General features: G+C 45.6%; 1 protein-coding gene across 1 annotated transcript in view; it reads left to right on the top strand.

Moving 5' to 3' along the window:
* Positions 1 to 3,436: 3,436 nt before the first annotated feature.
* Positions 3,437 to 23,761, top strand: part of LAMB1 (laminin subunit beta 1) — a 74,976-nt gene continuing 54,651 nt past the window's right edge. The window contains exons 1-8 of the mRNA XM_007117685.3: positions 3,437 to 3,508; positions 3,637 to 3,759; positions 4,813 to 4,988; positions 7,508 to 7,643; positions 10,759 to 10,832; positions 17,879 to 18,067; positions 18,156 to 18,219; positions 22,511 to 22,713. Of these exons, the coding sequence (XP_007117747.1) occupies positions 3,723 to 3,759; positions 4,813 to 4,988; positions 7,508 to 7,643; positions 10,759 to 10,832; positions 17,879 to 18,067; positions 18,156 to 18,219; positions 22,511 to 22,713 (879 nt within the window). The 5' untranslated portion in view covers positions 3,437 to 3,508; positions 3,637 to 3,722. The remainder of the gene's footprint in view (positions 3,509 to 3,636; positions 3,760 to 4,812; positions 4,989 to 7,507; positions 7,644 to 10,758; positions 10,833 to 17,878; positions 18,068 to 18,155; positions 18,220 to 22,510; positions 22,714 to 23,761) is intronic.

The raw sequence follows: 23,761 nt of genomic DNA, 5'->3' as shown, positions 1-23,761 counted from the left end.
GGGATCCTCCCGGACCGGGGCACGAACCCGTGTCCCCTGCATCGGCAGGCGGACTCTCAACCACTGCGCCACCAGGGAAGCCCTAAGAAGGTTTTTAAAACATGGAGACAAGTCTTGATTTACGTAGATTCCAGAAGCATTTATTGAGCACCTAAGATGTGCCCCATGTCACATGAGACAATGTTTATGCCCAAAGGAATGTTACACGATGATGGTATTTGTCTCACTGTCTATTGGGGGAGATAAGGGCATAAACAAATAGTTACAGGATTATGTCATGTATGCTGTAACAGGCTTTTACAAGGTGTCTGTAGACAGAGCCGGGAGTGGAGAAGAGGGAGGAGAGGAAGTCATGTTTAAGTAGAAGCGTTGAAGATGTGCGGTAGCTCACTAAGTTGATGAGGTCAAGGAGGGTCCATGTAGCAGAGAAATGAAGGTATAATATAAGGAGTAGGTCTAGGGAACTTCAGGAGGCTAACGTGGGCAGGGGGAAACCATTGAAAGCTTTTGAACGAAGGAGTGATGTGATCAAAGTTGTGCCTCTGAAAAATCCTTCCGGCAACGTTACAGACGGTTAGACTGGACAAGGGAAGAGTTTGGCAGTAGGAACACGAGCCAGGAGGCTCCTGCTGGCTTTCAGACCAGACGTGAGGAGAGACTGAACTAAGGCAGCGTGACGAGGTTGGAGTGATGGGGACATGATGGCTAGTTGCCACTAGAGTAGATATGATGGGACCTGATGAAGGGAGGAGGTGAAGGAGACGGAAATGTCCAGCGTGATTCCCAGGCTGAGCTGGCTTCAAGGGTATGTGATCGGTGCAGCCTCACAGGGCCTCCCACTCAGAAGAGTCCCTACGGGCACCATCTTGAAATCACTGATAATTTTTGAATAAGGGGCCCCACGTGCTCATTTTCCTTTTGTACTGGGTCCTGTGAATCATATGGTCTGTCCTGTTCCCATGTGCCTATGGGTCATCAAAGTAGTGATGGTCAGTAGGCTGTTAGAAATTAGATGTAAATCCCAAGCAAGGTACATGCTAGAGTCATCCATGTGGGGCGTACCAAGGCCAAGGTGGTAGAGCCCCGGGATGTGGATGAAAGGGTGTAGAGGAGAAAGAAGCTGGAAACGGAACCTTGGGAGCATTAATGTGTAAGGGATCAGAGAGGGAGCGAGAAAATGGGGGTGGGGGGAGGAGTCAGAGTCCTGTGGGAAATTTTTAGAGGGAATTGTGTCCTGGAAGCCAAGGAAGAGTCTTAAGAAGGGAGGAATCGTGAGGAACACATGCCACAAAATGATCAAATAGGGACATTGTCCGTTGCATTTGGCAGTTAGAGGGTTGGGGGTCATTACAGAGACCAGTGGTGGAGATGAAAGTCACATTCCAATGGGATGGAGGAGAAACCAGGAGGAAAGAAAAGTGAGTGCAGACTATCCTTTTAAGAACCTGGGCTGTGAAGTCAAAGGGAGGAAAGGAGTAGAGGGGTGTGGAGAATAAAGCTTTTTTTATTTTTATTTTTTTTTCCTCTTAAGATGGGGGAATCGAGCAGGTTTGTGTGTGTGAGAGCATTGCTCTCAGGAGGTGAGATGAGGGCACACTTTCCAGGGCAGAAGTACAAAAGATAAAGGTGGGAATGGAGACGGACACATTCATAGATGGAGTGGTCAGAATATATGCATGCAAAAACCAACAAATCTAATTTTTTCAGTAATGGTAAGTTTACCACTGTAGGTGAAATGTTAAGGCACACAGGGAGCCTTAAGAGAGTGTTGAAGGTGCTTGCCCTCTGGGAGAGGACACTGACTGGCAACAGATAGAACTGCCAAGTAGCAGGGAGGGTTCAGCTGCTGTGAGAGCGGAGGCCAGTTTCCCCAAAAGAGGCAGAACCGAACGCTGCCTGCAATTTGTATGGATGAAAAACTGTAATAATCAGCTTTGGCCCAGGGTATCAAAAGTTGCACAAAGGGGGAAGACATTTGCTTGTCAATCTTTTTTAAGTTCTGAAGACCCTCCATCACAATATTAAGACCATCGCAAGGGCACCCGCTTTCTCGGTGTTCAGGGCTGCTCAGACAGCACCAAGGATCCTGAGCATCAGGTAGAGGCAAAAATCTTCAGAGGCTGCAGCAGGGCAAGTCTTGATTTGGTGAATAATTAATGTATCACCGAGACCTAAGATCTCCCTCCGTGGAAAGGATGTAGATAAACTCACAAAGCAGCTTACTCTATGGTCTAATGATTAAACTTCCCTGGGCCCTATTTCATTGCAACTAAGTTAAAAGCTGACCAACTGGCCACTTAAACTCTTCTCCCGTGGGTGATTAATTAGGAAACCAAATCTCCTGACTGGACTAACAACTAACTCTACTCCCCTCCTCCAGGGAGCATTTTTGCCCAGAGGACTAAAGAAAGCTCAAGCTCTGATTCTAGCCATTGCTAAGGCAGCAGAATTGGGTTAATTCATAGAAGGGGTGGCAGAATCACACCACCAGCCTCTCTTCCCTCTCCAACCCCTAGAAGGGTGAGCATGTATTTACCCCTTATTTAACCAGACAGGTCACACGCAGTGCTGCTGGAGACCCGACGTTAGAGGCTTGCTCGCACTCCTCACCATTTGTACACCAGGGAATTCCTCTCTAGAATTTGCGAGGTTGTGCTTTGTGGAGGTTGTGGACAAGTGCGTCTCATGAGAGACCTCCAGCTTCGTGAGTGAGTCGACCCTTTCACGTTAAGATGCGAAAAAAGCGTCACTACCAAGAGCGGCGTTCGAGAAATTACCTGAATTCGAGCCATACGTCTGGATTTAGGTAAAAAGTAGTTTTTAAAAAAAACCCACAGAATTAGATGGGTAATTCAATGCTGTGGCCACCTGGGTAGCAGGGACTCCAAGGCAGGTCCTGAGCTGGTGCGCAAAGGCAGCGGAGCGAAGAGCACTTTCCTTCCTTCGAATGAAGACATCAGAGGTGGCGCCCAGCCTGGGCTCAGCAATACAGGGGGCTTCCCTGCTTTCTCAGGAGCAAACCTTCCAGGTCGACCCCCTTTCTAAAGGGTTTAACCGGCCCTCCCGGAGCGCTGGGTGCCGAGAGTTTATAGCCTTGGGCACCTCTTCGTGACTCACTCCTTACAAATGTAAATGCACGAGCGCGCCCCGTAGGTCCCGACCCGCCTCCTGCCCGCGGACCCGAACACCTCTCGCCCCCGCCCTGGGCACCCTGGACGCGCACCCGGCGGCCGCCCCGCAGCTCTGCGCAGGGAACGTTAAGAGCCACAGTCCCGCCGCGTCCACAGATGCGGCCTTAAAACAAAAGAGGCGCCGGGGGAGGGTTGGACCTGGCCCTCACCCCGTCCCCGCCAAGTCGGGGCCGCCCGCCGCCCGCCCCCTCCGCCCCGGCTCCCCGTGTGCGCATGAGCAGAGGCGCCACCCTCGGTTCCTCCCAGGGCGAAACTTTCTAATTCCCTTCTTTGGGCTCCGGGGCTGCCAGGAGCCGGGAGAGCGCTCGCCCCGCCGGGTGAGGAGAACAAAGTGGCGGCGCGATTTTTCCCTCCCCACCCCCCCGCTTCCGTGGGAGAGGCAGGAAATGCGAGGGCCCCTCTCCTCTCTCTGAACATTTGCCTTTTTTTCTCTCCCCCTCTCCAGAAAGGAAGACGGAGGAAAAGAGCCGGCGGCTCGGCGGCCGTGTCCTCCCCTCCTCTGCTGTGTCCCCTCGGCTGCAGGGACTGGCCATGGGGCGGCTCCAGATGTTCGCGTTCGGTTTCTTAGGTAATTCCCAGGAAACGGTGGGGGAAGGGCGTGGGCTTGGACGCGGGGAAAGAGTAAACCAAGCCGTAGGTCCCAGCTTCGGGGGAGCCTGGGGGATCGGGAGAGGGACCCGGTGGAAATTCTGCGCTGGGATTAAACGCCAGCGCCCTGGGTGGTAGCTGGGGACGGCGTGCGAGGATCGCAGGCGACTGCATCGCGGGGGACTGTGCCAGAGCTCCGGGTGCTCCCGCGGCTGCCTCTCTGGGCTTTGCATCTCCGGCCCTTTCTCGGTGGGTCTCTCCCTCGCTGGGGTCAGGCTTCATGGGGTGGAAGGCTCGCCGGGAGCCCATTTTCCGGGAAAGTGCCCCGAGCTGAGCGCAGGCTTCGTCCTGGGAACAGATGGGGGCCATGTGGCTTTCATTTACCATCGCTGTTTGCCCCCGGATGGCGCCAGGAACAGCTGGACCGGGAGCGTCCCCGGAATGGCGAATTGTTGAAGCCAATCCAAAGCCGCAGGGACTGTCCCCCGGCCCCTCGCTCGGGAGAGTGGCATCCCCCGCGAGCCCCACCATCCCCCGTCGCCCGGCGAAGCGCCCGCGTCCTCCGAGCGTGCATATGCACACACACTCATGCGCCTGCACGCTCACAGACTTCCGCGCACACGCTCGCGCTGTCACGCCGAGGATACACAGGCTGCCGCGTGCACGCGGGTTCACAGACACACACGTGCGCGAGTACTGGTGTGCGGCGTTTGGCCACCTGCCTCCCCGCGCCCAGGTCCAGGCGTGTCGAAGTGCCCGGAGCTGCTTCCCGGGCAGATTAGGGTGGGCGCGAGTGTAGGTGGGTTTCCTGGGAGTGATGCTGTCGGCTGCTGGACAAACTTGGTGTGTCTGTTTCTGTCTGAATCCTCCTCTCCGCGTCTTGCTTCCCTGGCCTTGCTCATCTCCCCATTGTGTCTCTTTCCTGTGTATCCTGACTTTTTTCTGAATCTACTCTCTCCCCGCCCCTGCTTATTCCCTTTGCTGGGGCCCGCTCCCTGCTTGTGCCCTACCCTGTCGTCTGACCCTTCCACAGCCCTGTGCGGAGCCCAAGTGAGTGCTCAAGAACCCGATTTCAGCTACGGCTGCGCGGAGGGCAGCTGCTACCCGGCCACCGGCGACCTTCTCATCGGCCGAGCCCAGAAGCTCTCGGTGACCTCGACCTGCGGGCTGTACAAACCCGAGCCTTACTGTATCGTCAGCCATCTCCAGGTGAGGGGAGAGATGGCACCAGGCTCTGCGCGCGCCTCCTCCGGTCCAGACCGAAGGGGAAGGCCCCGGGGACTCCGCATCCTGCCAGCGATCCAGATAGGAAGCGCCGCAGCCAGGGAGTCCCGGGATTAGGCTGGTGGCTCACCCTTTTGCACTGTGGTGGCTCACAGTTTGCACAGTTGCATCCGCCAAACATTTCCTGCGGCGGCCACAGTCGGTGTGGAAAGGCAGGGCTGCAGACAGATCTGGTGGCCCCTGCCCCCAAGCCCTGACCTCTCAAAGTCCCGTGTCTCTTTGTTTGTTGGTTGGTTCGGTTTGTTTTTTAATCCTTTCCTCTTTGGAAATGTATATGAAAGGTGGTTTAACCTCTTCCTTTTTATACACTGAGTGGTGATCTTGGGCTTTTCCCAAATCTTTCACTTGGATAAAGAGTATTCCAGCACTGACAGACACCTTGCAAGGTCACTCCAGTCATGGAGAAAAACACTCCAATGTTTTTCTCTCCTCATTTGGTGCTGTTCCCATCTACTTCCATTAGATAGCAGGATCAGATGCTTGCTTTTTCAAAATGCCCTGGTTGCCATGGTACCCGATAGAGGAGGACCAAAATGAAATTTCCGAGTGTTATCGGTTTCTAAAAGTAGACCCAGATCCTAGCTTTCAAAGGTCACGTTTTTAATGAAACTAATTTTAAAAGAAGACACAAAGCATAAACCACCCAGAATCAGAAAATCCCTTTCCTTGATTTTGAAAAGGGAGGCAGGTATCTCTGGCCTCTAAAGCCAGCATAAGGGCTTAGTCTCCTGCGCAGGGCAGGTGCCAAGCCACTTGCTCTAAACTTGGTCACTGCACCCACCTGCAGATCTGCCCTTCAGGAGTGGGACAGAATACCTGTGTGGTTTGCCGGCAGATGCCTTCAAATGGAGTCATGTTTACAAAGCAGAAGGAGGGCCCATTCTGGAGACCTGATAAATTAAATCAAAGGAATGTGGTAAAGTGGATTCCACTTACTTGCTTCCAGGTTTATACGGAGATGTCTAGACTGCTTCCTCCTGATTAGAAGGGAGGCTATAATTAAACTTTTTTTAAGTTCTGGTAATTGTTCTCCAGTATTAGTTTCCTTGGCTACGAGTTACCGAAGGCAGTTGATGTTGCCTTTTCTAATATTAGCATGTAAATTTTACCTGAAATATTATGCTAACATTTACCTCCGAGGAAAGGACATCCTGTAAATGAATCACCAGATCCTGAAACCAGCTTTGACCAGAGTGAGAATTGGACTATTTGCCTTAAAAGCAAGTAGAGCCAGACTCTCTGGTTTGTGATTAGCCATGAAATTGAGGCGCACTCTTCACAGATATTAGAGCCTAAAGAAAGGCACTGGGTGTGTACTTCTCTCAGACGTTGAACAGGTGAAAAATTGAGGCAGGAAGCGTAAGTATTTTGTCCAGGGTCCCATTGTATTCCTGACTTCTGGCTTCTATTTTCTAGTTGGTACAACTTGCCAGTCTCTCAGTCCTTTTGGGAGGAAGGTGATAAATAATAGCTAGCTAAATAAATACAAACATAAAAAGTACAGTCAGTTGATACTGTCCTTATAAGAATACCACCCTTGCTTAAATGTTGTTTGTAAGATGTGTGTGGGTCTCTATAGATTTCCATCTCAGTGTCACTTTCAGACCTAAGAATAATATGCATTTCAGAAAATCTTAGAGAGCAAAGCCTTATGTGGAAAAGGGAACTTTAAGTGATGCTGTTTATAATTCACGGTGATGGAGTGCAGAGAGGGCTCTTTTGGCTGTGACCCCCATTTTAGGGAAAAGGAAAATGAGAAGAGAGAAGTTCAAAGCTACTCTAAAACCTAAAGTATATTTTCAGTTCGGGTCCAATTGGGCGTTCTTTGAATTGGTCCCAGTTTTCAGTGCTCCCAACACGAGAGTCTGGTGTCCTCTTCCTGGATATTCTGAGCAGTTTGTAGGCTAGCCTGCTTGCTGCCACTGCGAATTCACTGCTGGGGCAGAGGAGAAGCTAAGAAATCTTTATCTGTAGCTCCCAAAGTTTCTTCAATACGTCTGCCTAATACTTGGTTTCTGCTTTATGTAGGTTTTTGGAAATCAGGCCAATTGAACTATTTTTATTTTCAGTTTGCTTTATGTCAGCAAAAATTCTCTAAAACCTCCTCTGCAGTTTGCTTCAAGAGTAAACGTCTCCAGCTATTCACTGAGATTAAGGCTTAAGCCTAGAACTTTCATTTTGATTAAATTAATAGCTTGTGGAAACAATGCCTTCTTCTACTTTTGACCTTGAAGTTGCAAGAGAAGAGGAAAATTTCAGGAGTATTTCATACTCAGTTAAGTTAAAAAGTGAAAGACATATGACAGGTCATTTAAGTAATTTTGGCACATGCATTTTTCTTGAAGCAAGTGCATTGGGTTTTTGTGTTGTGGGCTTGATTTTGGTGTGTGTGTGTGTGCGCGCGCGATTGCTTCCTAGACTCATAGAACTGACTTTGCTTTCAGGAGGACAAAAAATGCTTCATATGCAATTCACAAGATCCTTATCATGAAACCCTGAACCCTGACAGTCATCTCATTGAAAATGTGGTCACGACATTTGCTCCAAACCGTCTTAAGATCTGGTGGCAATCCGAAAATGGTATGTGGTTGGTATGGGGATAAGTTCCAAGGAGTGTGATTGGTCACCTGGAAGGGGTTTACGGGCTCCTGGGTGTTTGTGATTAGATTGGTTTCTCTATCCTGGAATTAGGGCCTTTGACAGATTTACTGCCTGAAGCACTAACTCCTCGTGGGAAAATCCGATCCATCTTCCTGAAGTATGCACTTCCTATAAGAAAGAAGTCTTTCATGCGAGACCAAAGGAGTATTTGATAGTCTTCATCCTGCAGGGGCCTTGGGGAGCGTGGCCATGGGCAGGGGTCAGTCTGGGGAGGGTGTGGGAAGGCCCTGCACCATCTCAGGCCCTTATTCCTCCGCAAAACATCATCTTTCATTTTGATCAACCCCAAAGGAAAGGGCAGAATCAACGCCCACCATCTTCCTTCCATCTAGAGAACATTTAATCATAGTACTCTGCAATACACACTAGATGTAGTTTTTCAGACTCAACGTGGATAATGACCCCAAGTCAGCTTTTCCAGCGAGGGTGTGAATCCCACCGTTTTTCCTTTCTTTGCCTCTTGGGTTTTGGTTTAATAAATGCATCAAATATGATGTTACTGTTGCGCTACAACTAAGCCCAAATTAGTTTTGCATTTGTTTCAGACCTGAATGCTGAAATTTGAGGACTAACGGTAGAGTTAATGTGTTTGTCATTAACAGTGTTACCATTAGATCTTTTGTTTTTGATTAATTTATTTTTGGCTGCATTGGGTCTACATTGCTGCGCGTGACCTTTGTCTAGTTGCAACGAGCAGGGGCTGCTCTTCGTTGCGGTGTGCGGCCTTCTCATTGCGGTGGCTTCTCTTTTTGCGGAGCACGGGCCTCAGTACTTGTGGCACGCGGGCTCAGTAGTTGTGGCTCGAGGGCTCTAGAGTGCAGGCTCAGTAGTTGTGGCTCGTGGGCCGAGTTGCTCCGCGGCATGTGCAATCTTCCCAGGCCAGGGATCGAACCCACGTCCCCTGCGTTTGCAGGTGGATTCTTAACCACTGCGCCACCAGGGAAGTCCCGACCATTCGATCTTTTTTAGAAAACATTTATGAGAAAGGACTCTCAAAGGAGTGAATCTAAGCCTGAGCAGGGCAAGCCTGGGACTTCTGAAACCACATAGAGCTTATGACAAATGTGGGACGTTTCTGACTGTCCACGTTTTTCCAGTGAGACCGAAAGACAATTAGAAGAAGGATGCCTCAGCATCAGTAACAAGTTGATAGACAGTAAAATAGTTCATCATGTGCTATTGTTCTAGAGGAGGGTTTTTCTTGGTTACATCAGGAGTTAATCAGTCTCTACAACTTTGAGTTTGTGGGACAAAAGAGGCCAAATGCCAGAAAGAAGGGATTTTCAAATAGAGGGGTTTGAGGGCGCTGTCACTCTGTCACACTCCTGTGTGATGAGATTAGGTGGATGGAGCTTCGTTTTAGAAAGTCAGACTGATTGTTACGGTCCCCTCTCATCTGTCTGCTGTCTATGATAGGTCACAAGTGAAGACTTTCTTTAGGAATGTGATTTTATCTATTTTCTTTATGTTTTGTCCAAGATGAGCTTTACGTGACGTGTTAAATTATCAGTGCTCAGGTCCAGAAACAGTCTTGGAATGTGTAGCTACTTTTAACTTACCCCTCATGATGCTTTATTCCTAGGTCTGACAGAAACCAAGTACACCATAGAAGAATGATCTCATTTCTTTTCTCCGTGGACTTTTCTTCCCATATTTAAAAAAAAAAACAAAAAAACCCTGCAGTGCTTTATCAGGTTAGGAATCTAAAATGGAATGCGCTTTTCAAGCCCACATTGCCGGATCCGCTCTTACGTTACAGAACTGGTCCTAGTCTTGTCCTAGTCTTGCTCGTACTTTACACTATTTCGTTATCTCTTCATTTTAAACAAATAGTGCAGGTTTTTAAAAGCCTGGGAAAGGAGAGACAGATAGTTGCTTAGCTAACCTTGTCGCTCAAAAAGAAAGGCGGAGAGTAGGTTTGTAGTACGTTTCTTTCTAATAAGTTGGATAAGGTTAGTTAGCACGGCTATGTTTTTCTTTAACATTCCAACTAACTCATATCCGTTCCAGTGACCACTTCCCCCCCACCCCCATCCCCAATTAACTTGGCAGTTGTCCAGTGGGAGAGTTTATTTCAAAAGTCCTACTGATTTCCTGAAAATACACCAGCCTGTGACATGATCCATCCCGACACATTCCTGTCTTCCTGCGTGTAAGACTTCTTTTGCTTCAGAAGATGGACCCCCCCCCCACCCCCCACAAAGCTCCCTAGAGCACAGGAAATGTGGAAAGGTCTCCTTCACTTAAACAGGCAGGCTTGAGGGCCCCAGGGATTGGGGAGGAGGTGCTTTCCGTCCCTGGAATGCCAGTGGATTGACCCCCAGGGCATAGTGCAGAGGCTCATTTGTTTGTTCAGGCTTTCCCCTGAAAGGGAAGATGTTAGTAGTTGTTCTGGGCCAGTTTATTTATTTGACCCATTCTTTGTCTCTTTGGCATTGTTCCTCAGTTGTGGAAATGCACCCAAAGGCTTCTCCATCAGGGATAGGTTTTTCTAAATTGGAGTGTAACTCACAAAACGTAGTGGACTCTTATTTGTTTTCTTTGCTGCTGCACAGAAAAAAAGGACTATTTGTGTTTCGACTGGAAGAGGATTGTGTTCCTGGGCTTCAGACAGCAAAGCTGAACCCCTACTGTGCACAGGAAGTGCCCTCTCTTGTTTCCCCTTTGAGAGTCCCTTGGCTTAGTGGGTTGGGAGGACTTTTTCATTTTTTTTCCTGAGCAAAAGATGTCTTTCTTGACGGCAACTAAAGGCTGTCATTCTGCCATTCTGCCAGATGTCTTCTTCCAGGGAACATATTCAATACGTTGAACTCCAGAATGATTTATGAATAACTGAAGAATCATTCTGAGATGTGCTCCATCACCTGAATCAAGCCAGGGTTTTATCATTATTTATCTTCAGCTTAAGATGGACTGCAGAGAGAACTTCTATGCGGAGCCTAAGGATACTTGAAGAGAACAGTCTCAGTTGTTCACAGATGTTCCTGTTTACCTTGCTGTTTCCTTTTTGTCTTTTCCAAAAAATCTCCTATAGGCGTGGAAAATGTAACTATCCAACTGGATTTGGAAGCAGAATTCCATTTCACTCATCTCATCATGACCTTCAAGGTAAGGAATCCCTAACTTTCTCACAAATTCCCCTTTCAAAATGGATGGCGGTTGCGAGTTGGCCTCAGTGGGAACCTAAACATTATTGTTGCTATAAATTGGGATAATCGAACAGCCTTTCAACAGGGGCCTGAAGAACTACGCTTAACAGATACTCTCTCTTCATGGCAGTAAGTAGAGAGCCACTGTTCTAAGATGATTCGACTGTAAACTTTTAATTAGATATCTGTTTATTTCCCCATGGAGACAGGCAGCTTTGACCTGCTCCCAAATCATAGTAAGACATCTGGAGAGTAAGTCCCTGCTCCCTTGGGTTGATGTTTTAATGCTGACTTTGGTAACTGAAAAGGAAGTGTATTATCTTTAGTTTTCAAGGTTTTGCAAAATATGTGGGAACGGTTTTTGAGTTCCTTAAGAAATGCGCCTGCCTTCTTCAACGTGGATTTTTCCCATCCTTTTTCTTTGAGAGATGTAAAATGACCCCAGGACTAGGGAATGTCTGGGTACAAAGTCCCTTTGTTTCTTCTTAAGCAGCTGCCTGGAAATGACAGGCTTCACATGGCTTAAAGTACATGTTGGTGCACACAAAACCTATAATTTACTTATTGCTTCTCAGATTAAAATCACTTTTGAATCGTTTTCAGTTGGGGGCCTTATCTACACCTTCTCAGGTTTGGAAAAGGTGCCAGGGGTAGGTTTACAGTGTGGGCGGGTAGCCGTGAAAGTCTTGCTTGTGTCCTCTGCCTAAGCCTGGGAGGCCAAGGGCCAGGGGTGGGCGTGGAAGTCACAACGTGACTAGGAGGGCTGCTGGGCGGCTGGTCCCAGGCCTGAGCTCTTCATCCCCTTGCTCCCCCACGGGAACCTGCTGTTGTTGGTTGGGGTGGGCGGGGGGGAAGGTTTACACTGTGGCACCTGCTCTCGCGAGGGAGGGGGAGGACTTTCCCTGAACCACGCCTTGTCCCTTCATTGGCCGTGTGCTCAACCTGGCAGTTAGAATTGAGACTCAACTTCGGATGTTGCCTTCGTGCTATGGGACACCTAAAGATACTCAAAATCGTCTTTATTAATGTTTATGGTCCTATCTTTTACTTTGTTCGTTTTTTTCCATTTAAAAGGTAAAGCTACCTTTTGTGGGTAGCTCGTTTATATCCAAAAGTCGGGTGGGCACATATCCTGTAGTTGAATACTCATTCAAGCGAGTACAACGGGCCGGAGATGAAATTCTGCGCAGAAGTGCTGAAAGTCAAACGGAGGAGGTGGTGATTAAACTGAGACCCAAAGAATGGGTACACGTTGGCAGAACTCATCCTTTGGGTGCCTGGTTCACGTGTGAAAAGCAACATCTACAGGGTTGCACAGACTTGGGTGTGACTCCCCTTCTGCCCCTTAGTGGCGTGTGTGGCCAGAGCTTCTCCTTCCTCTTTGGTAAAATGGGAAGAAAGATAACGCCTGCATTATAGGTTGTGTGGTGTACACCCCTCTGCCCCCGGGGTAGGCATGATCTTACCACCCTGGCGTATAGTGGGAGCCTGATTGCTTTTATATATGCTGATGCTTGGCATGTGGTAATTGCTTTACAAATAAGTAAGTGGATAAATGCATTCAGTCATCTTCTGTTTGTAAGAAAACTGCCTTAGATTTTAAAGATAGCATGTTCCTGCTCTGCGCTGTCCGGAAGCTCCAGTCTTCTAGGGGAGAAATACATACTTGCAAATAACTTACAGTACAAGGTAGGATGTGCTCACTGCTAGAGCAGAAGTTCAGATAGTGTACACCGGCAGGGAGGAGAGTGAGATTCATTTTTGCCTGGGATAAAGGAGAAAGCGTTACGAGGAGAGGACTGGGATTGCTCTTGACCTGGCCAGGAAGAGTGAGCAGGCTTTTAGGGAGAGGAGGTGGAAGAAAAACCCTTCTTGGCGGTGTGAGAGCAAAGCTCTGGTGGTGGGACGGTTCGGGCAGAGTTTGTTCAACACGTACTGTGTAGACGTGCCTTGAACTTGGGCTAGTGAAGGGAGGAGCGGGAAGTAAGGTTACAGCCAGAAGGACCTTGCTTCCTTGCTGAGGAGTGCGAACTGTATAGAAAATGGGGGGCCATCGACAGGAAATGAGACCTGTGTTTCAGGAAGGGAGCCAAGAGGAAGTGCAGAGGAGGGCCCGGGCCATGGAGAAGAGAGGGCACAGAGGCAGGAGGCTCTCAAGGTCAGCGGTAAGAGGGAGCTGGAGCTGACTTAGGCAGGGATGGTGTTAACTCAAAGGCTGGCTGTGGCTCTCAAGTAGGAGGAAGCCTCCTGCTGCAACCCGGAGTCCTGGCAGCGTGACCTGGAGAGCTTTTTCCAGTCCCACGTCTCCCCTTGCCACCGTCTCTGCTACCCTCTGCTACTGTTGCCTTTGAGAGTCATTGCCGAGAGGAGGAGCCCCTGTTTTCTAAGGGGGTCAGTCGGACCCTTTAGAATCAAAGACTCAGCCATGAATTGGAGAAGGATTAGAAGCAGAACAGCAGAAGGCAGGGAGGAATCAAAAATTACTGAGATGTGTGAGCTGGGGAACTAGGAGGGTGGTGATACCATTGGGTGGTGAGGACGGCAAGGGGGCAAGGGTGAAGAGTGTGTTTATTCCTTTTTTAAAAAAAAAATTTATTGAAGTATAGTTGGTTTATAATCTGTTAAGTTCTGCTGTACAGCAAGGTGATTCCGTTATGAAAATGAATGTATATATATATGTATTTTCTTTTCCTTTATGGTTTATCACAGGACATTGAAGAGAGTACCCTGTGCTCTACAGTAGAACCTTGTTGTTTATCCGTTCTGTATATAATAGTTTGCTAATCCCAACCTCCCAATTCCTCCCTCTCCACCCTCCTCCCCCTTGGCAGTCACAAGTCTGTTCTCTATGTCTGTGAGTCTGTTTCTGTTTCATAGTTAAGTTCATTTGCGTCATATTTTAGATTCCATGTAATAGGTGATAGTATATGGTATTTGTCTTTCTGTTTCTGACTTAGTATGATAATCTCTAGGTCCATCTGTGCTGTTGCAAATGGCATTATTTCATTCATTTTTATGGCTGAGTAGTAGTCCGTTGTATATATGTACCACATCCTCTTTATCCATTCATCTGTTGATGGACATTTAGGTTGCTTCCACGTCTTGGCTTTTGTGAATAGTGCTGTTATGAACACAGGGGTGCATGTATCTTTGAATTATAGTTTTGTCTGGGTGTATGCCCAGGAGTGGGATTGCTGGATCATATGAGAGTGTGTTTGTTCTAACTCGTGTTTGCGTGGACATGGCTGTTTACTAAGTAGATTGGATTTTCTTAGGGTAGCAAAACCCAGTTAGCATGTCCACAGTCTGTTTTTGTTCATAGCCAAAGGTTTCCGAACTCACAGCTCTTTTGTTTAGTATAAATTCAGAGGCAGCTATGCAGCAATGTGAGGCCTGAGAAGGTCAGTGACTCAGCAGTGAACATGGAAAGGCTTCTCTTCTGTAGGTAAAATGTGTTGTCCCAGTTTCCAGCAGCTTCCTAACTTCACAGGAAATTGGATCACTCGTCAATAGCCTTTTGGGACTCAGAAGGTTCCAGAAGGGAGAGAGAAGGAAGCACAGCCAGGACTGGCTATAAGGCTTTTCCTCTCTGCTGTCTTGTGCCACAGAGACATCAGGCTAGTCTCTCTCCAAAGTGTTGCCACCCACGAGGCAGGTCCCCTGGGGAGTTTGTCTTGGTTCAGTTATTGGGGTTTTTCCCCCTTTGTTTAAAATTTTTAGTCTAATACTCTCTTGGGTTTAATAAAGTATCATTTTCTTATATTTCTGAATAGGTAAAAAAAAAAAAAAAAAAAAAACAAACAAACCTGAGCAACTAGTAAAGTCAAGGAATCTGTCGAAATGTGACTTTCCATTTCCTTACCCTTGTCTCCCGGAAAGACCATCATGATTATGAAGGATGGTGCAAGGAGAGCTGGGCATGTACTAGTTTTCACCCTTAGTTGTCACCCAGATTTCTGTCAAGCATTTGTTTTATTTTTTTTTATGGTTCTGTTCAAGTTCTTGTATTGGTCGTCTTGGCCCCCAACATTTACTCTCTTTAAAAAAATTTTTTATTTTTATGTATTTTTAAAGGTTACTTTCCGTTTACAGTTATTAGAAACTGTTGGCCGTACTCCTTGTGTTGTACCACACAATACATCCATGAGCCTGTCTTATACCAAGTAGTCTGTGCCTCCCGGGCCCCCACCCCTCCATCGCCCCTCCCCCGCTCCCCACTGGTAACCACTAGTTTGTTCTCTGGATCTGTGAGTCAAGCACTGGTTTGAATTCAGAAGTGAGTGTCTCTGTTGAGGTTCCGTTTGCCGAGTTGCCTTAACTTTCTTGATCTTCCTCCATCGTCAGCTGACTGCCGCTTCCCGAAAGGCACTTACCCTGTTCATCACTGTTGAAGCTTTTGCCTATTTTTAGCGCTCATTCTGCTTCATCTCTTTTTTCCTGTTGTCCCTGTTCACCACACCCTCCTAAATCTCCATCCTGCCTCAGTTTCCAGAATTCTTGTCTTTTTCCTCCTTCCTCTCTGGCATCCATTTTTCAGGCTTCTGTTACACCATTAGCCAGTGAGGCAAAAAAGATCTTCATTCAGCCTGGATTTGAAAGGTCTTCATTCAGTCTGGATTGAAATCTCTCTGCCAATACCTGGCGAGTTACCTAATGTCTCTGAGCCTCGATTTCCTCATCTGTCAGGCAAATGTGTTGTTAAGGTATATTAGTTTGCCAGGGCTGCCATAACACACGGTAGCACAGACTGGGTGGCTTGAACAACAGAAATGTATTTTCCAGGGTTCTCAAGGGACAAAGTTTGAGATCAAGGTGTCAGCAGAGTTGGTTTCTTCTGTGGCCTCTTTCTCTCCTTGGCTTTTAGAAGACCGTCTTCTCCTTGTGTCTTCACCTGGTCTTCTGTCTGGACCTGTCTGTGTCCTGATGTCTTCTTCTTAGAAGGACACCAGTCATATGTGATTAGGGTCCACTCCAGTGACCTCCCTTTATTTTAATTACCCCTTTAAAGACCCTATCTCCAAATACAGTTATAGTCTGAGGTACTAGGGATTAGGTCTTGAACATCAGAATTTGGGAAGGACACAGTTCAGCCTGTAATGGAAGGTTAAATGAAATAATGTGATTAAAGTTCCCAGCACCCCTCTCTTGTCTTCTACTAGCCCTTTGTGGATGTTGGAGCACTGACTTGGCTCTCTTTTATCTTCTCCTTTTCTTTTTGAGGGGAAATTAAATACTTGGAGGTTTCAAATACTGTATATATACAGTGCCTCCCAAATCCATGTTTCAAGTTCCATTCTCATAGCTGAGTCCACGACCACTGTTTCCAGTTGTCCAGTGGGCGTCTCGATTCTGAGACCTTGCACATAACTAGACCAAAACTACATGCCTTTGCTTCTCTTCTGTATCTTTGTTAGTGGTAGCACACACGCCCACCTACCTAAGCTCAGGGGTTCCTGGTTCTTTCTTCTCCCTCCCTTTCCACTGGAATCAAATTGATCACCAAGTGCAATTCATCATATTTTACTTACAGTAAATTTTCAGAGCAGTCAATCCCATCCCTTGATCGCTATCCACACTGTAATGCTTGAGTTAAGACCTTCATCTTTTTTCTGTCACTTGGTTCCCTTGTCTCTTGTTTTGTCCTTGTCCAGTAACTCTGCCAGAGTTGTTTTTCTGAAGTGCAATCTAAGCATTTCATTCTGTTCACTTAAATGTTTCAGTATTCCCCTTCATTGCATAAAGATAAAGTAAACCCCTTAGCATGGCAACGAATTCCTTCCCAATCAGCCCCTCCTGCCACCTGTAACCATCTCTCCCCACTGTCCGGAAAACACCCAGTGACTCTTTTAAGATAAGTTTGATGCCATCTTCTCTCTGAAGCATTCCCTAGTTTGTGTGTGTGTGTGTGTGCGTGCGCGCGCGCGTGCTAAAATATATGTAGCACAAAATTTGCTTTTTTAACCATTTTTAAACGTGCAGTTCTGATGGCAGTAGGTATATTCACAATGTTGTGCGACCAACACTACTATCTCCAGAACTTTTTCATCACCCCAAGTAGAAACCCTGTACCCATTAAGCAATAGCTCCTCATCACTGCCTCCTCTCAGCCCCTCTTAACCTCTAATCTACTTTCTGTCTCCACGTACTTGCCTATTCCATATGTTTCATATAAGTGGAATCACATATTATTCTTCTGTGGCTTATTTCCCTTAGAGTAATGTTTCCAAGGTTCATGTTGTAGGAAGTATCAGAATTTCATTCTTTTTTATTGCTGAATAATAGTCCATTGCATGTATATATCACCTTTTGTGTATCTGTTTATCCACTGATGGACACTTGAGTGGTTTCCACTTGTTGGCGATTGTGAATGATGCTGCTCTGACTGTTCATGTACAAGTTTCCATCTGAGTCCCTGTTTTCAGTTCTTTGGGGTGTGTAGCTGGAATTGCAGGATTCTCTAGCTTCTTGAGTTAGTAATTCCTTCCTCTTGTTTTCCCAAAGCACACCACATGTGACTCTATTATAGTGTTTGACGAATTGTTTTGTAAATTCTGCCCATTCCTGTACCTCATTGGACAGCATTAGTTACAGCATTTAGACCCCTGTCTGGTACCGAGTAGCTGTCATTACACATCTACCGAATGATTAAACGAATGAATGAAAGAAGGAACACTCAAGCTAAGCAGTCATGTCATGGGCATGGTGGCTAAATGCACCAAAACTTGTACGCTATTAAGGCCTGTTTATAATCAGCTTCTAAAGAGGAACAGCTTACTAGTCTCTGGTAGGGTGGGAGAAAGTGCAAAGTTTAGAGGCGAGACACTTTGCTGTGAAAAGAGGTTCCATGGAACAGCTTGAAATATTTGAAATCCAGCCACAGTCTGAAATACCAACCACATGCAGTCAGGGTTTGTGGCACACAATTGAATGATATTTTCCTCTGAGATTTTAAAATACAGATTACCAATAAAAGCGTCCAACGAGTCTCTTCCACCCTGCCTTTAGACATTCCGTCCAGCCGCTATGCTGATAGAACGATCGTCCGACTTTGGAAAAACCTGGGGTGTGTACAGATACTTTGCCTATGATTGTGAGAGCTCGTTTCCCGGCATTTCCACCGGCCCCATGAAAAAAGTCGATGATATAATTTGTGATTCCCGATATTCTGACATTGAACCCTCAACGGAAGGAGAGGTTGGTTTGTTCTTTTTGTTTTCCATTCTACTTACAAATCTAGTTTTTGATCATTGCAAAAATACCAATTACTCATATCTATTTTTAGGTGATTTTTCGTGCTTTAGATCCTGCTTTCAGAATAGAAGACCCTTACAGTCCAAGGATACAGAGTAAGCTTGTTTTCAAATAAAAGCTTTGATGAAGAACAGCAATCATGGGCGAATGCTTACCCAGAGCACTGCGACCCAGAATCTAAATATCAAGTGCTAATTCCACCCTCTTCATTTCCTTCTTTCTTTGCAATGCTCTTGAAATTGGCAGTTATCAGCCCTCACTGAAGGGGGGGAACACGTTTTGATAAGAGTAAAAGGTTTGGGCTTCCCTGGTGGCACAGAGGTTGAGGGTCCACCTGCAGATGCAGGGGACACGGGTTCGTGCCCCGGTCTGGGAAGATCCCACATGCCGCGGAGCGGCCGGGCCCGTGAGCCATGGCTGCTGAGCCTGTGCGTCCGGAGCCTGTGCTCCGCAACGGGAGAGGCCACAACAGTGAGAGGCCTGCGTACCGCAAAAAAAAAAAAAAAAAGAGTAAAAGGTTTGTGTCATAAGACCCCAAATCATTATGCTGGTCATAATACTTTATTTATTGCTCAATATCATATATATATATGACGTGTGTGTGTATATATATATATATCATATATATGATATATATCATATATTATGCATACATATATATAATCATGTATATAAAGGTACAGATTAGGCCATTGTAACAAGGTGTCCCCAAAAATGCAGTGTCTCAAAAAAGTTGACTTCTCACGAAATCACCGAGGGAGATTTACAGATAAAGTACCATTCACTTGCCGCAAGCAGGCTTACCAGATAAAATACAGGATGACACCCGGTTCAGTATGAATTTTCAGATAAAAAATCATTTTTTTAGGATAACTATATCCCATGTGATATTTGTGACTGGTACGAGCCTATTCCATGCAATATTTGTGGTTAGTATAGCCATGTGATATTTGGGACATATTGCTACTGCAATGATTAATTGTTTTTATGAAATTCAAGTTTACTGAGCACCTTGTATTATTATTGCCAAATCTGGCAACTGTAGCCATTAGGTCACCCAGGTTCCCAGGTTCCCTCTGTCTTGTAGTCTGTATCCACATGCTTAGACCTGGATCAACCCCGCCCTGTCCTTGTCCCAACCTGTGGGAGGGGACAAGTAAAGAGCAAGCGACCTGAAGCCGTACATCACATCCGTTCACACCCCATTGGCCAGAATTAGTCCCCCGGCTACACTGCCGGAGATGTGAGATGCTTTAGCTGGTGGCTGTGTGCGCTCTCAAACTCTTGGCTAGGGCTCTTATTGTCAAAAGAAGAAGAGAAGAAAGAATCCTGGGGGGAAAATTTGAGGTCTCAGCCATATTCAGTGGGCTCATCAAGATGAGGGTTGCAGTTGCATTTCATAGATGAGTCAACTGAGGCTCAGAGTTGGACTCACACGCGTAAAGTGACGTGGCTATTTAATGAGAGATCCTGAACGCACGTGTTATGATTCTTAGAGCAGAGTGCTGTCCAGCAGCCAGCAGCCAGGCTCATGTCTTCACAGAAATACATTTTGATCTTCTTGGTAGACAGAATGGGCTTTGGAGTCCGACACAGCTGGTTTAAGTCCCAGCTCCAGCATATTAGAGCTCTGTGACCTTGGGCAAGTCGTTTACTTAAAACTTTTTTTTAACTTCTCCTTTTCGTCTGTAAATGGAGATAGTCATACTGACCTTCTGGTTGTTGTGGATGGAAAATGAGTAATGTATATAAATGACTCACCAAGGTGCCCAACGCATAGAAAATGTTGGGTCCGTGAAGCTGCTGCCACTGTTGGTATCATCACTGCCAGCAGCTGTGGCCTTCTGTAGACCGGGACCTGCACCTCAGAGTGAGGGTAAGGCCCCCTCTCCAGCTACTGAGGTGCAGTCAGTTGAGCAGAGGTGGGGTGAGGTCTTGCTGGTCTTTCTCAGTGGAGCATGGCCCTCCTTTGAACCAAAGCCCCATGGCACTTCCCGGCTCAAAGCAGGGGAGAGTAGAATGGAAGGAGTCCAGGGAATATTGCCAGAAAAGTACTGTTTCCCCACTTAATTTTACATATGGCCCAGACCGTGTCTGGTCTGTAATTTACTTAGTCATTCTATTGTCAAACAAATATTTATTTATTTTAAAGTTTTATTTTATTTTTTAAAATTTTATTGGAGTATAGTTGATTTACAGTGTTGTGTTAGTTTTAGGTGTACAGCAGAGTGATTCAGTTACACATGTACATATATGTTATTTTTCAGACTGTTTTCTCATGTAGGTTATCCCAGAATATTGAGTAGAGTTCCCCGTGCTATCCAGTAGGTCCTTGCTGGTTATCTGTCTTGCATGTAGTAGTGTGTGTGTGTTCATCCCAAGCTCCTGATTTATCCCACCCCCACCCACCGCCATGTTTCCCCTTTGGTGAGCACAAGTTTGTTTTGGATATCTGTAAGTCTTTCTGTTTTGTAAATAAGTGCATTTGTATCATTTTTTAAAATTAGATTCCAAATATAAGCGATATCATATGACATTTGTCTTTCTCTGACTTCACTTAGTGTGATATCAAACGAATATTTAATGGTACATGCAGCCCTGTGCCATTTCTGAGTGAGCTCTGGGAGGCCTGCCCTCCCCGCTCTCAAAATCCAGTTGTGAGAAATGTCCACACAGGCTCCATGACCAACATCTCCTGGGTCCGTAAAAGGACTCACGGTCTGTTCCTTTTGGGTGAAATTTGTGGGACTTGGAGAATGTGCTGCCATTATCTTTCTATTGTCTTTGGCTGTAAAATGGCATCAGAAAACCTATTCCTATATTAAAGAAGCATCCACTGTAACAGATCATGCTTTGGATTTACTTTGTAATCAAGGGAACAATAACTCTTTAGTTGTCCGCATTGTTGAGGCCTCCGAAACTGACTTCAAAAGTGATTGTGCCTCTTATAACAGCAGTAAATACGAGGCTTAGCTGTTGTTAAATATGGCAGGAGAGAGCGAGGGAGCTTATTTGCTCTGCTGAGGGCTTCCACAGAGATCATGCAAGGGCTTCTAAATACTCAGCTGCTCTTCAAGTTTGTTGTTTGGCCTCTTGTCAATAGGCGCTTGTGCTCATATTGTGCAGGAGGAAATGTTGGCATTCAGAAATTCCGTTCGGTGAAGTAGTACCACAGTTTCTCTGTTTAGTTTTTGATTTTACAAAGAGCCTAAGTTGAATGCATGGACTCATGGGCTTTCTCTTTCAACCCACAGCTATTTCTATAGTCTTCATTGTAAGCTATGCATATATTATAAGTATTTAAAATTGTATCTGGGCTTTGAAAGTATCCGATGCATTGGGCCAATGCCCCGTTGTCCCGTGTTGTAAATTTTAAGAATCTGTCAGCAGAAATGAAAGTAAAGCTTAGGAGCAATTTTAGGCTACAGAACTAAAAGGGGAGGACAGGTGGACTAAGCAGTCTTTTGGGGTCCACTTCAGCAAGAGCCACTTAGTGATTAATGAAAACACTGATGGAGAAGATTGAATGACTCTTGGTTTATCAACTTATTAGAGAATGTAATTGACAGCCCCGCTTCTGTAATAAGCATAGGCCTATAGACCCAGGAAAAGGAAGAAAAGATCAAATAAGAGACATTGGTCTAGAAGTAACTTCTATCAGGAAAAAATAATTTGCCTCAACATCCCAATACTAAACTCCTTTATCTTCACGCCACTGTATTATATTGGTAATTATATTGGTAAACTGTAAAACTAAGACCCAGAAAGTTGTAGATGGTAACGGTGCTTCCAAACTTGGTTGAAAAGTCAGGCCCTGGATTGTGGTTATTCTATCGTGTTAAATCGATTTTAGTAACTTGGATTTCACCTAAATGGTGGGAAATTGCAGATAGCATTTTCCTCTCCAAAGATGAACACAAACATGTCTCTAACTATCTTATAATCATAATGAGAATTGGAGTGCTTTGATAAGCTCTTTCCCACCTGAATGGAATTTTCTGATTTTGAGACTAATTGCTGTGGGAACCAGATGGTATTGCAATAGTTTAGATTACTGTGTGTTCAGTGGCTTCCGGCAATCATGCAACCGCATTGTAAAATTTCTCCGCCTCCACACATCTTCCTGAGACATCAGTCTGCCAACAAATCCATCAGAGAACAGATGTTCTTCTTAAACTGATGAGAAGGGAATAACCTTTCTTGGAGAGACTGTCACATTACGTTAACCTTTACTATTACGTGCATCTAGATCATGCAAGGGGTGTAAGCTTAAGCCATTTTTATTTGTCATGCCTTTCTATAAAGAGAAAAAAACCAAGTTGTCTGATTGCAAAGGAAGTCTTGCTTCTTTGATCAAACTTTTCATATTCTTGGTGACCTTTGTAGATCTCTTAAAAATCACCAACTTGAGAATCAAGTTTGTGAAACTACATACTTTGGGAGATAACCTTTTGGATTCCAGAATGGAAATCAGAGAAAAGTACTATTACGCGGTTTACGATATGGTGATTCGAGGAAACTGCTTCTGCTATGGCCATGCCAGCGAGTGTGCCCCGGTGGATGGATTCCACACAGAAGGAGAAGGAATGGTAAGTACACGTTCCAGGCAGCTTCCTCCTTCGTACGGGTGATTCTAAAAAGCAGATGGAAGCTAGTATTACCTTAAGCCTTTTTATCTGGGGTCTTATTTTTCCAGACCGCTATTTAGTCCTTTGTACCATTCCAGTGGTTGATTTTTTTTTTTTTTTCCTTTTCTGTTTGCTGATTTTCTTGGACTACGAGAATGTAAAGAATACTCATTTCATAGACACTGAATTTTTGGAAATTGTCCCTGTGGGCTGCTGCTACAGTAGATATTTTAGTCAGTAAGGATTACAAAATTTTCTACATGACAGTCACATCTTCGTTAACTTGAGGGAATATTAAAAACCACAAGCATTCCAGCCTGCACGCCAGAAGGCATAAATTGACCCCAGCCCAGAGAACCTGGAAATTTCAACCTAGAACCACAGGACACCATTTAGGAGTCAAATGGACTTTGTTTCTTGATCTTCTAGTTTCATTCTTTTCCCACTTTTATGCTGTGTTTTCAAATTATGTAATTTTAAAAATAGGGGACTTGGGTAACTTGCCAAATGGGTAACATTAGGATATTTTACCAGTTTCTAAGTGAATTGTTGATTCTTGTTAGAAGAGACCAGAGTTTAAGTAATTTGCCAAAGGGCCTTATGTAAGTACATGGCAGATGCGAACTGAAATCTTGCTCTCCTGACTGCACCAGGGCCTCCACTGGACTGTGGGCCTCGCTTCCTTTTTTTTTTTTTTAAATTAAATAAATATTTTTATTTATTTTTTGAATTTTTGAATTTTATTTTTTTATACAGCAGGTTCTTATTAGTTATCCATTTTATACATATTAGTGTATACATGTCAATCCCAATCTCCCAATTCATCACACCACCAGCTCACCCCCCTGCCGCTTTCCCCCCTTGGTGTCCATACCTTTGTTCTCTACATCTGTGTCTCTGTTTCTGCCCCGCAAACCGGTTCATCTGTACCATTTTTCTAGGTTCCACATATATGCGTTAATATACGATATTTGTTTTTCTCTTTCTGACTTACTTCACTCTGTATGAC

This window comes from Physeter macrocephalus, chromosome 5, assembly GCF_002837175.3.
Source record: "Physeter macrocephalus isolate SW-GA chromosome 5, ASM283717v5, whole genome shotgun sequence".
Lineage (NCBI taxonomy): Eukaryota > Metazoa > Chordata > Mammalia > Artiodactyla > Physeteridae > Physeter > Physeter macrocephalus.
The sequence above is the reverse complement of the archived record's forward strand: the minus strand, read 5'-3'. Positions and strand labels throughout refer to the sequence as shown.